At 57.6% G+C, this 13086-nt stretch overlaps 1 protein-coding gene across 6 annotated transcripts in view; it reads right to left on the reverse strand.

Annotated features, from left to right (window-relative positions):
- The window catches only part of Znf423 (zinc finger protein 423), a 318197-nt gene that overhangs the window by 21681 nt on the left and 283430 nt on the right, over window positions 1–13086 (reverse strand). For all 6 annotated transcript variants that reach the window (XM_058575785.1, XM_058575784.1, XM_046434941.2 and 3 more), the window contains 2 exons: window positions 5760–5891; window positions 4180–4295 (listed from right to left, as the gene is read on the reverse strand). In XM_058575785.1, the coding sequence (XP_058431768.1) occupies window positions 4180–4295; window positions 5760–5891 (248 nt within the window). The remainder of the gene's footprint in view (window positions 1–4179; window positions 4296–5759; window positions 5892–13086) is intronic.

The following is a 13086-nucleotide window of genomic DNA, read 5'->3' on the forward strand; positions in this document are numbered from 1 at the left end:
CCCTGTCTCGCTTAAGTGACACTTGGCTCCTGGGAACAGGACCACCAAAACTCAATGTCACTTCTTGCTCTTGGCATCTAGAGGCCACTCCTGCTCACCTACAGCCGAATTCCCTTTGTGGCTCAGGCTGACTCCAGAGAGTGATGCCCACACCACGATCAACAGGGACCGGGATCTGCGTCCTGAGTGTCTGGCCTCTCCCAAATTTGCAGGGCCACCCGAGGTGTGCAGGAAATCGCTCCACCCCACAGAGCGTCGAGCGCTTGAAGACAGGTGTCCCAGCATTTCTCCCACAATGCACCATCCTCCTCTCCCAGATCCACCCAGGACAGTCTCCTGGGAGGTCCCTGAGGCTCGGCAATCCCCACAGGCTGACCGGGGGCCGGTCCCTAGGATGTGGCCTCCATGCAGGGACAGGAGTGGGGGTAGAGCGCTCACACAAACCTTGCTCAGTCTCCCCCCGTCATCCCCCACCTATGGCCCTGACAACTACCCCTCTGTCCTGATAGATTTCTCTTTTTTTCTAGAATGTCAAGTCAAGAGAACGCACAGCATGGAGCCTTTTGAATCTGGCTCCTTCCTCTTGGCATTTAAAACGTGTCCACGTCACTACACGTATCCACGGGTGCTTTGCACTGTCAAGCAGTCGCCTGTTGTAGGAACGGACCACATCCACACGTCTGTTACCCATTCACCAGGGGAGGACAACCAGGTGGCTTCTGTGCAGGGCCATGACACATCAAGCTGCTGTCTCTGCTCACCTAGAGGCATGGGTGGTCCCACCCTTTCCTTTCTGAGGGGCAAACACCTGGGAATGGACCACTGGCTCACACAGTAAGTGCATGTTTAACTTTATAAGAAACCCACAAACAGTGCTGTCCTGAGTTTGTCCCCTGCTTGGTTTCTTATCACAATGGGGATAAAAAAACCCAAAAAAACCAAAAAAAAAAAAAAAAAAAACAATTCCTTCAATGCCGCACACTTCTTCCCATGACCTGGGCTCCATCGGCCTCTCCCCACTGCGGGCTTTAGCCGCACTCTGCCCCCACTAGCCACAGGGCCTTTGCACTGATGGTGCTCCTCCATACTGCCTGTCTGCTCACATTCGAGTCTCAGGTCCAGTACCACCTCCTCAGAGTGGCTCTCCCTGACCATACTCACCAAGGGGTGACTAGCCCCCTTCTGACATGCTCGGACCCCTTTTCTTCCTGTCATTGATCATGACTGCAAAGTGTCTCTCAACCCCTGTAGAACACAGGCCCACGATGTCTCTTTCGCCACTGTCTTCTCACTTTTAGACCTAGTGCTGGACACACTGTGGGCCCTCCACATACATGCTTTAAGCAAACGAGCACCAAAACATGACTCCCTCTCGTGTTCCTAATCACTTTGCTAAAACCATGCCCCAGTTTGTCAGAGTCCTTTGAATTAATCTCAGTCTTTTAGGCAGAACAAGCTGAACTCAGAATCCATCAGGGCTGGCACCTCCCTCATCCTGGCCACCCTGCTCCTGTGAATGCCTCCTAGGAAAGTCTAGAGTCGACAGGACAAGCCAGCTGGGGGCCAGTCGCGCCTCTGATGCTCTTATCCCCGCAGCAGCTCTTTCTGGTCCTTTGGTGAGCTCAGTCCTAAGCTGTGCATCTCCTTAAGACCTCTGGCCACAGTCCCTTGTGCTCACCAACACTGGCTTCCCAGGGTCTCCTTACCTGACCTCCAGTGACACAGGGCCAAAGGTGCCAGGTCAGGCCCTAGCAAGACAGGAGCTCCGGCTGGGTCTTTTCTCCTGTGGCCCCACAAACCCTCCCACGTCACCCTCTCCTTTCCACCCTACAGGGCCTGCAGCCCCAGCCTCAGTGCAATGACAGTGAAACCTCAGCCGAAAACCCTCCTCCCAAACCCAGAAAATTGCCATTCAAGTTACTTAACGAGAGCCGTTATTTGCATGGATTTGGCGATGCTACAACATTCCCCCATTTAAATGGTCTGTAATTAAAATCATTAATTGCACAAATAGTGACTCGTTAAGGCTGTAATTGAGTGAGGTTCTAGGCATTTGAGTGTCGGACTTAAAAGTGAACAGGGTGACCCAGGAAATCGCCAGCTCACAGGAGCCGTTCCTGGGTCAGGCTGGTCCCCAGCCCAGGCAGGCGGAGCCCAGGGGGATGGAGTCTGTGCCCTGCAGCTTCACCACATCCCACTCCGCTGCCACCACCACGCGGAGGCTCCGGAACGGCAGGGGGACACCTTAAAGCCAACCAAGAGGAGCTCAGTCATCCCTCGGTTGGTGCCTGGGACGATGGAGGAGGACCAAGTCCAGGGTGTAAGTGACGCGTAGCTGAGAGGCCCTGATGGGGTTTAAGAGGCCTGTCCTGGTAGTGGGACCACACAGTGGGGCAGGCAGGAGAGGACGGGCGTGGCCAGCGTGGGAGGCCAGAGGCTTCCTGGAGGGCAGGATGCAGACCAGGAGCTGGCCCTAGTCCCCACGGTCCCTCATGTGTCCTCAGCCCAGAGACACAGCCTCACTGTGTGGATCTGAGGGGGACACAGCAGAGGGGCCTGGGTTTGCGTAACTGGGTCCCTAATTCTGTCCCATAATATGACAACAGAATGAAGGTCGCACAAACCATATGAGAACATCTGGGAGCTCGGAGGGCTGCCCAAAGGATGATAAGAAGCGAACTTTCCAGCCAAAAAATGCCTGGGGGCTTTTCAAGGTCAGAGATGAAGGCCGAACCCAGTCCTGGCACGGGGCCTCCTGTGGAGACATGGCCGACCGTGGGTGGTGACCGGCTCTGTGCGCTTTGTGGGCCTGTTCCCAGTCCCTCAGGTGAGGCTGCGCCAGCCAAGCAGGGCCTGGCCGTGTAGGTGGGCTCTGGTGGATCAGAGAGGCCACAGCTGCCCTGCTCCCGCCCCACAGTGGCCACCACTGTTGCCCCCCAAATGATGGTGACCCCAGAGGGTCACCAGGTCTGACACACACTCCTGGGGGCTGGGGGGGTTTGCTACGTGACATCCTGTGGGCCCCAGTGTGTGGGAGTCCCTAGGGCTGTTGACCAATGCCAGTGCCCCTCCCCGTCCAGGCAGGGGGCCCCTTGGAGGGGCCACGGCTGGGAGGAGGGGACGTCCGTCACTTCCCTGGGAAGCCTGGAGAGCTGGCTCTGCTGTCCCCACCTCACTCTCCTCCTGGTCTCGGTGACCATGGAAACGTGAACGGGCAGGGACCCTCCGTGAGTCCAGGTCATGGAATGAGTGCCACCTGCCCGTCACGTCACACAAGCAACCAATAAGCCACTGTTGTAGCCCCAGAGATCCAGAGGAAGCCGCTACAGCCTGCCCTGCCCTGCCCTGCGCTGGCCGCAAGGGACTGCACCCCACTTCCGTGTCCACCCACACGGTCCCCGGGGTGGCAGTGTGGACTTTGGGGGCTGCAGCGTCCCCCTGTGGTGTTGCTGTAGGCCGGTGACATTTGTGTGTGTGGGGGAGTAAACGTGGGGACTGTCCCCTGTGTGCCATGCTGTGTGCGTGTGCGGTGTTCCTGGTGCACACATGACCTCGTCCAGGGGCTCAATTTCTTGCAAAAACCAACAGAGAAAGTGGTTTTCCCTGGGCTCAGATCTCAGTCCTCAGAAAACCAGTAACAGGCGAGAAGGACCCACAGGACACAAGGAGGGGGCTGCAGGTGCCTGCTGAGGACCTTCCCAGGGGTCCCCTCGGCTACTGCAGATTCTACATGGGGGTCCGAGGAACTGGTCATGGCCACCGTGTCCCATCTGAGGGCCACAGAGCCTCAGGACCTGACCTGTGGCGGATGCTTCTTCTCTGAGCTGGTGCCAACTGGACGTCCCGACTTTCCTGGATGGAGGTGAGGGCCCCAAAACTCCTGGCCCCACCCACACGGGCCACCAGTCCCAGAGCCAAAGCCAGTCAAATAGCATCATGCAACAAAGTAGGGAAATGGAACCCCCAGAGTGGAGGGGACTTGTCACAGGAGCAGCCTGACTGTGGGGCTCCTGCTGCGGGTTGGGCCTGCTGTGGGGTCAGGCTGTCCTGAGGAGGGTCACACCCCCGGCTGCCTGCTGCTCTCACAGTCGGGGTGGCCCCAAGCACAAGCCCCCAACCTCTTGACTGAACCCAAGACACTGTGTTCAGGAGGGGCGGGTGCCGCGGGGCGGCGCTCACCTGCAGCTCCGTCTGGAAGAAGAACTTCTGCGGGCACTGCGAGCAGTCGTAGATCTTGTCCTCCTGCCCGTGCACGGCAAAGATGTGCTGCTGCAACTTGTTGGCCTGGACAAAGACTGCACCCGGAAGTGGCCATCAGAGGCCGCACGCGGGACACCCGCCCAGCCACACCGGCAGCTGCCCCACACCACGCACAGGTAGGGATCACCCAGGCACAGACACCATTGGCCAGACAGTGCCACAGGGAATATGACCGGCACCTCCCAGAGGACTTCGAGCTAGATAAGCTGAGCTCCGCCACTTGGAAACTGTACAACCTTGGGCAAGTCACTTAACCTCTCTGGGCTTCAGGTCCTCATTCAAAAAATGGAGCTCATTATTATTATTGTATGTACCTCCCTGGGTGGCTGGGAGGATCACATGAATATTCATAAAGCACTTCAAAGATGACCAAGCGCATAGTGAGGCCAATAGTTGTGCCCCTGTCTTCATCGGCCAGACTTCTTCCATGTGTGAGCTCTTCAAATGCCTCACAGACCTTAAAGCAGGTACTGTTCTTATCCCCATTTAATGGACAAGAGAACTGAGGCACCAGGAATATTAAATACTTGTCCAAAGTCACTTGCTAGCAGGTGACAGAGCTGAGATAATTGAATAAGCTTAGCACAGGGTCTGGCACAAGAAGCTGCCTGCCCAACGCGAGGGACTGTTTCTATTGCTGAGGCATCCTCCAAGCAGGAGGCATCCTCCAAGCAGGAGGCGAGAGGGCACCCGGGTGCTCCAGGACTCCCGAGAGCCCCAGAGGTGCACAGCCCCCTCCCCAGGCCTGTCACGGAGCGGGTCACAGCCCTGGCTTCCAGGTGGCATACGTCCCGAGGCGGCCCGGCCCTGAAGCAGCTGTGCGTCTGGGAGGTGAGCGCTTCAGAGACACCCTCCCGCCAGGCGCCCTCCCCAGGGTGGGCTTCCCGTGGTGGCAGACGGCAGATGTCGGGGGAGGCAGGGGAAGGCCAGGATCCCCATGCACACCGGCTGCCATCTGGGCTCCAGCAGGGGGCCGGCAGAGCCCCTGAGACTCGCCTCGGGCTGGGACAGCCGCTCTCCCGGGCGGGCGGCCAGGCTGGGGGCTGGGGACTTGGCCAGCAGAGCTGCCCTTGACCCCTCCAGCCTGGAGCATGGAGCATGGAGAAGCCTGGGCTGGGACAGGGAGCTGGGGAGGCCGGGGACGGGGAGCCAGGGTGGGCGAGGGGGAGGCCCCGGGTGTTGGATGATGAGCCCGAGGCTCTGGGAGAGGAGTGGGGGGCCAGGAAGGGCAGGCGGCGACAGAGGGCAGGTGGACCAGGTTCTCCCAGCAGCTGTGGGCAGAGGCGAGGCACATGCCAGCAACGTCCCCCGGTCCCCTGGAGGAGAGGCCAGAGGGCCTGAGTGGAGGGTGGCGGGTCAGCTCTGCAGGAAGGAGGCAGAACAGGGGGCCAGGGGCTCTGGGGGACCCCCCTCTGGTGCCTGCTGCAAAGGGGACAGGCAGCCCCGGCTGGGATCCCTGTCCCCACCGGCTTCCCTGCCACGCACACATGGCGCCTTACCTGTGAAGCACACAGGGCATTTGAAGGTGCCACCCATGCCCTCGAAGCTGTGCTCGATGAGGTGACACAGGAGCTTGGCCGGGGAGTCGAACATCTGGTTGCACAGCTTACACTCGTGGTTGATGCCTTCCTCTGCAAGGAGAAGCCACAGCTGTCAGCACCGCTGCAGGCCACAGCCCCCGCGGGAGCCCACAAGGCTCCTGAGCCCCCGGCACCACCCCTCTCCACCCCCAGCACCAGGCCTCTGGGAGGGCCACCGACCCCAGATCCATCCTGGCTCTGACGGTCCAGCCCCCAGAGGCCTGCACACTCCAGGGGGCTGGGTCCAATATCTGGCTCTTGAAGGTGCCCTTGGCCATGATTTCCTCAGCTAGATGCAGGCCATGTCCAACAGCTTGAGTTCTGAGACCAAGTCACTTTGGAAAGGGGTATTGGAAGGAGAAAGGAGTCCAACAGGATTTTAAAAACACAATCAGCTATTTATTGAGTGTGTACTACATGCCAGGAGCTTTGCTTGGGTTGCTTTGAGGAACTAACGAGATATCGTCCTTGCCCCCATTCTGGTGGGGGGTGAATAGTCTACAATAGAGCATGACGGGGTGACGGGAGCAAGTGGGGTGCACTCTGACAGAGGGGTGGGGCCTGCTGGGGAGGAGCAAGAGGACTGCTGTGCCTGGAACTCAAGGACCAGGGAGGGCCGGGGGGTGAGGCCCGAGGTGCACATAGCGAAGGGCCTTGGCAGCCTCTGGAGACTCCAGGGTGAGTGACAGGCAGCCACTGGAAGATGTCGCAACAAGCAGAATGCGCTCTCGCTCGCTCGCTCGCTCTTGCTCGCTCTCTCCTTTTGGAAACAGATGGCCTACCCAGTGGATCGTGGAGGCTGGGCAAAGTCCCCATCCTGCTTTCAAACCAGAACTCGGCTCCATCTCCCCTCCTGGGAGCTTCTGCGACCCCACACCTTCCCTCACAGGTGCCCGGAGAAGCGAGCATGCCCAGCAGCAGCATCGTGCCAACATTACAGAGGCCCAGAGCCAAGGCCCCGCCCCTCTGCCCAGAACCAAACAGAGATGAGTTCAAATCCTGGCTTTTCTTCCTCCCTGCGGCATGCCCCAGGCATTAATTAATGCTCAGTGTAATGAGGACACCTGAGTCCTCGACTCACAGCTGTGAGGGGATGGAGAGACCCCAGGCGTGGCCCCGTGGCCAGCAGCAGGTGAAGGGAAGTTCCTGCTTGAACACTGCATCAGCCATGATAGGAAAGGGTTCAGTCATGTACTGGGTGATCTTGGTCAAGTTACATAACCTATCTGTGCCTCCGTTTCCTTTTGCAGACACACTCCATAGCAGCCTTGCTCTTACAGTTGATTTTAAAATTAAATGAGTTAACACATGTAAGCAGCCCCCAGCACACAGCAAGCACTCAATCAACGTGTATTGCTGGGCGCCTCAGTATTGGCAGGAAGTGTTATCTGGGACGGCCAAGGACAGAGCCCTCTCCTGACTGCCCCAGGGATCCAGTCTCACCAAAGGTGCCAGGTGCTCAGATTTGCCCTCAAAGGCAAGAATCAGAGAGCAGAGGGGCTCTGCCAGTGGCAAGACGCAAACACAGATGGGCTGAGGCTCCTGGTGAGTCCCTGGGTCCCCAGGCCCTGGCAGAGGCTGGCAGGGACAGCAGGCATCCCCCGGCCCAGCCGCCCCCACCCCCGCGGCCCACCGCAGAGGTGCGCAGACCCAGGCGCGCAGGTGGGCTGCGCCGCGGAGCCCACTGGCTGGAATCTGCCGGGCGTTGGCCGTGCCCCCTGAGCCCCGCAACTAGGCCACACGCTCCGGCAGAGACGCAAACAGACCTTCCACTTAGACGAGCAGAAAAGGATTTCATTGACAAGTTTTGGGACACGGGGGCGGGCTCAGCACGCCTACACACAGGCCTGGTGCACGTCCTCCTCGCCCGTGGAGAGACGCCGAGCATAATTAGAGATGGCCTCCAGTGTCGGGGAGAGGCCTCCAAAGACCCCCCAATGCATCCCCTGCCCTTCTCAGAGGTGGGCTCGGAGAAGCGGTTCAGGGAATGATTGAGCAAGGGAGATGCCACCTCAGGGTGGCCTCCCTATTAGAAGGTCAACAACTCTTGGCCATTCGTGAGACAGGGGGCGTCTGGAAATGACAACCTGGCCCTTAGAAATGACCCCGCTTGCAGGCTGGGGATGTGGCTCAGGGTAGAGCTTGCCTAGTACGTGGGAGGCCCTGGGTTCGATCCTCAGCACCACATAAATAAATAAAACAAAAGGTGTCCAACTACAACTGAAAAACTAAATATAAAAAAATAAAAAGAAAGAAATGACCCTGCTTGCCAGGAAATTATATCTGGGAAGATATAATGGGTTCAGAGAAGGAGACCCACTTGCTAAGGTAACACAGTCAGTGGTGCTCAGAACAGGACCCAAAACCATGCTCATACGCATGTATACCCGCCCTCCGCCTCTCGCACTACCTCCAGGCTGCCTTCCCTGACTGCTGTGCACCACTGTCCCTGGATGGGCACAGTGATCCTGAATCATTTCACCATGTCCTGACCCTGGGCAGCTAGACGGAGGGCAAGGACAAGGCTCTATGCTCCTGTGGCTCCCCAAGCATCAGGCCCCGCCTGGGCTCATCTGCGGGAGGTGCTGGGGAAACAGCCGAGTGGAGAGGTGCGGGGCCAGGCCTCTCTGCCCGGCCAAGGCTGGCTCCAGGGCCCAGTCGGCAGCCCAGGATTTACCGCTCTCTGCTGAGCGGGGCCCTTTAACCGCTTGGCTGGGAATGGAGACCTGCCCGTCTGATATACAAACACCGAGAGGACAAAGAAGGCTCCTGCAACTTATAAATCAGAGAAATCATGTCTGACAGTCACTTTCCGCTCGCCAAGTGCCGAGCAATTCATCAGCCGTTCCCCTCTGATTCATAAAGGCAGCTCCGCCCCGCGCCCACGTTCATAAATATGTGCACAGTCAGGCGGCCCGGAGCGCGCACGGGGCCGGGCAGGAGCGGCTGCTGCGTTTACGCAAATCACAGCCCCGAGCCGGTGTCAGAGTAGGTTCCGGGCTAATTAGATCAAGAGCCCAGCAGACGATCGAGCGCCTCGGGACCCCTTCCCCGCTCTCCCCCAGGTGCTTCAGAGAGTCAGACCTGGGGGAAGGGGAGGAGCAATAAAACGCGCGCAAAGTGAAAGTCGGGGGACAAGGAGGAAGCCTGAGGGGTTCCCGCGGATCTGGGAACCTCTCCCACCCAGGCAAGACATCGTGATCTGCAAATCTCCCTGAAGCGGAGGCCTTCTCCCCACTGCTGGGGGACGCGGGGACTCCCTCGGGTGTCCATTATGGTGCACCTCCGCCTAGAAAGCCATCCAGGAAATTGGGGGGAGGGCGGGGAGGCGGAGAGGGGCTGCCCTAGTTAGTGTGACAAACACTCCTCCAGCGCCCGTGACCCAGTACGAGCCAACCCGCGGATATGGAGAGGACCCGCCACCTCCATCGCTCCCTCCCCGCCTGCGCTGACAACCTCTCCAGGCGTCCCAAGGCGCGGGGTCCGCCGACAGCCGCACCCTCGGAGGAGAGTCACTTCCCTGAATTATATAAGCTCGCGGGCGTTCCGCGGACACCTGGCAGCAGTGTGACAAAGCTGTCTGGGGGCTCCCAGGCCCTCCGCCCTGGCGTGGGGGCTGCGGGATTTTGTGAGTTAAGACCCACGTTCGCTTCCCTCTTTTCTTTTTTCTTTCTTTCTTTTTAATAGCACATGACAGGCATCCATAAGAGAGACCCACGCAACTCAAGTGCCTGCTGCAGCCCCGCTCATTTGTAAAGTGAAATGCAGATTTCGCCTGCTGACATTCAGACCTCGCCGCCTGGTGCCCGGAAGTCGAGGCTGGCACGGGGGAAATCGATTAGATTTATTATAAATTAAAAAATAAATAAATAAATAAATCCCAAGCTGCTCAACAGCCAACCCAGCAAGCAGGAAGATCCCAGAGTGTCTCTGTCTCTCGCCTCTCTCTCTCTCTCTCTTTCTCCTCTGCTCAGGAATAATAAGTGTTAATTTTACACTACATTTCTCAAAAAAATAATAGGATGTGCTTTTGCTTAAAACCAAGTCAGCCGGCTGGAACCTTTCAGGCTGAAACTGTGTCAGCCCGAAAGAGGAGCAGAGGGCTTTGTGGAAGAGCATCGTGCCGAGATGATAGCTCCCTGTAATGTCCTCGCCACCGACTTTTGTCTCCAAAAGCATTTGATCCCTGGCAGACACATACTTATTTCCATACGGGTCTTGGGGGAAGCCAGGAGGAGAGAGAGCTGATTATCAGAATCCTGAAGGTGAAGCTCAGGTGGGCCCCGCTGATGTCAAAGGCAGGCCTAGGCACACATTCCGAGGCCATAATTTGCTGCCTGGGAGGGAGGAGCAGCAGGCTGCAGAGGGAGTGGACAGGGCATTGTTCTTGGGCTCCACTGTGCTGAACGTGACCTGCTCCAGCCATTTTGCTGGGTCTGGCCGGCTCTTGTCTTAGCAAGGACCCAACTAGGGAGGCTGCCTCGGGATTGGTATCTTTAAGGCATGTCCCTCTGTAGGAGGGGACAGGTGACTGCTGCCTTGTGTCAACAGGGTGCATCACTAGCCACCTCCAATCAGGAAGCAGCAATAAAGGAAGTACAAGTCAGAACCAGAAACACTTGGGTTTGAGCTCCTGTTCCATCACTCACTTCCTGTGTGTACTTGGATAAGTTATTTAACCTCTCTGAGCTTCAGCTTCTACTAGAAAACGAGAAGAAGGATCATAGATATTTTGCAAGGCAGAAGAGGAGAGCACTCTTCTCAGTCAGCCTCATCTTCCTTCCCTCATGCCACTCAGGGGTCTGCTGAGATGAGACCTCTTCCTCAGGGAACACCCTTAGCTCCACATCCTTCCTGGCATCTTACCTGCCTCTCATTTCCTTGATGGCATTTACAAGTACCAGGCACATTAGAGCTGGTTATTATTTTTTCCTCTCTCTCGTACACACACACACACACACACACACACGAACATAAACTCCATGAGGGCCGTTTTACTCACTGCTACACCACCAGGATGCAGGACAGGACCTGGCAACAAGTAGGTGCTTAATAAATTAAAACTGTACAATTAAAGTAAAGCACTTGGTACAATGCTTGGAATATGGGGTGGGATCCACTGGTAAATGCCGCCACATGTCTATGGTCACCCCTATTCTCGAGGACTGATAGCGGAAGCCCCTGCTACCAGCACTGGAATGAACTTCAGACTCCACATTCACAGCACCCGGGGCTGAGCCCTTGACCCACCCTGCACAGCCAGTCAAGCAAAGACCCTGAGGTCCCAGGGCCCAGCCTCCAACCCGCACATGGAGATGAGGAAGAAAAGAAGCCCAGGGCCCAACAGTCATCCAGGCAGATGAGGGGGAAGGAGGTGAGGTGTGTGGGGGACCCCAGGAAAGGACCTCTCTGATACCATTCCAATAAACACCCCTGAATAGGCACAGAACAAGAAATAGAAACTCGGGCTGAGGGGGACTCCTTTGTTGCCTGTAAGGAACAAAGACCCCTGGACAGAAGACAAGAGGGCTGGTGACAATACCAGGGCAGCCAGGTCAGGCTGCTTATCTACTGACCTGTCATTAGCTACCAGAAAGAAATGAGCCCAGCCGTCCTGAGGGGAGGGGAAGGATGACATTTGGGCTGGGAGTTGACAAGGGTCAAAGGAGAGGACAGGGACAGCCCTTCATCAGAGGGCAGGCAAACCTGGGGAGTGGGCAAGCTGACCTTGGGGTCCCCAACACCGGGGCCAAGCAGCTCTGCAGTATGCATATCCCTGCCAGATGGTCCCCTGCCCGGGGGGTCCCCTGGGGGCACATTAGAAAGGCAGAATCTCAGGCAGTTGTTTCTGAGCTGCGGAATTAGGACCTGTGTTTCCCAAGTGCCCCTGTGATTGGGGCTCACAGGAAAGTTTAAGAATCATTGATCTCCGGAAAAAGGGCCAAGGGAGGCTGACCTTCTCGGTACCCCGTGGCGCTCCCCTAGCCATCCCGCGGCTCCAGCAAGGGTGCGGGTGGTGGCGCTCCACAAAAGCAAAAGTCTTCTAAAGCCGCCTTTTCCCCACACTCGATAGAAGACTAAGAAATCGCCAACCAACAGTGGAAAATCATTTCCTGTTACCCCAACTGGGTTGATGATGATGTGGGGTGTCTTTGGAGGGAGAAGCAGCTGGGGACTCTGGGGGGCAGCTTATGCCGCCACATGACCGCTGCCCCTGGCCCCAATACCAGGTGCTCTGGGCCCCTGGATGCACCAACCACCCAAGCACAGTCAGCCACGGCTCGAAGGCACGCCCCACCACCCCAAATAGCTCACATTTTCCTAATTAATCCTGGAGGATGGGCTGTGCCCTTCCCCCTCCCTGCGGGGGCACCTTCCCAGGCCTTTCTGGCCAGGAGGGACCCATCCCACAGTCCCCTGTGTTTCCCGAGGGTTTATAAATGAGCTCTGGCAGCCTGAACTGGGGCCCCATGGGGGGCCTGGAGCCTCTTCAAAACAGAACCCTGACAATTAGGCAGTCTGAGTTTTGAAAGGCTTGGGATTGATGGCGTGGACAGTAAAAATATCACCTGGGGAGCTGGGTGTAGTCCTCCGAGGGTTGCCTGAGGTCAGTTGCCATGGCAACGGAGAATGAGCTCAACCTTGTAACTGACCCTTATCTTTTTTTGATCTGTGGGCCACTTGGGGCAAAGGCTTGAAATCAACTGGAAAATAATCCGGTCACATATCAGAAAGAACACTATTTATACTTATTTACCCAGGTACCCGCTCACATCCCCCTTCCGCAACGAGGCCACAACAAGCTGGTGTCATGCATCCGAGTGGATCCTACCAGATGGCAGGAGAAAGGGGCAGGCCCAACCCCCCACCTCCACAGAACACCGTTGGCAAGTGCCGGTGGGAGGAAAGGTCACTCCCTCCTCCTGCCCCTGACTTCCTTCTTAAAGGGCTTCCCTGGACCGTCCCACTTTCCAGTGTCCGGTTCTAGTCCACCTCCTCAGAGAGCTTTCTGCTGTTTAGGTGAGCCCAGCCTGATCCCGAGGTGGCCCACTGGGTGCCAGTATCCGGGGAGTCTGCCCTCTGCCAGAAGCCTGTCCCCAGGGCACAGGCTCCCAGGGATGCGGCCAGCTGTGCGCTTCCCAGGTGTGGAGCCTGGGAGGGCGGACACCTGCCAGCCTTCCCTCCTGGTCTCCAGCCCTGGGAAGGGCCTGCTGGCTCAGCTGCCCCCACTGTCACCCAGGGGTTT

The sequence above is a fragment of the Marmota monax genome, unplaced genomic scaffold, assembly GCF_021218885.2.
Source record: "Marmota monax isolate L192 unplaced genomic scaffold, Marmota_monax_Labrador192_F-V1.1 WCK01_AAM20220418_F8-fsc00024, whole genome shotgun sequence".
NCBI classification, from domain to species: domain Eukaryota; kingdom Metazoa; phylum Chordata; class Mammalia; order Rodentia; family Sciuridae; genus Marmota; species Marmota monax.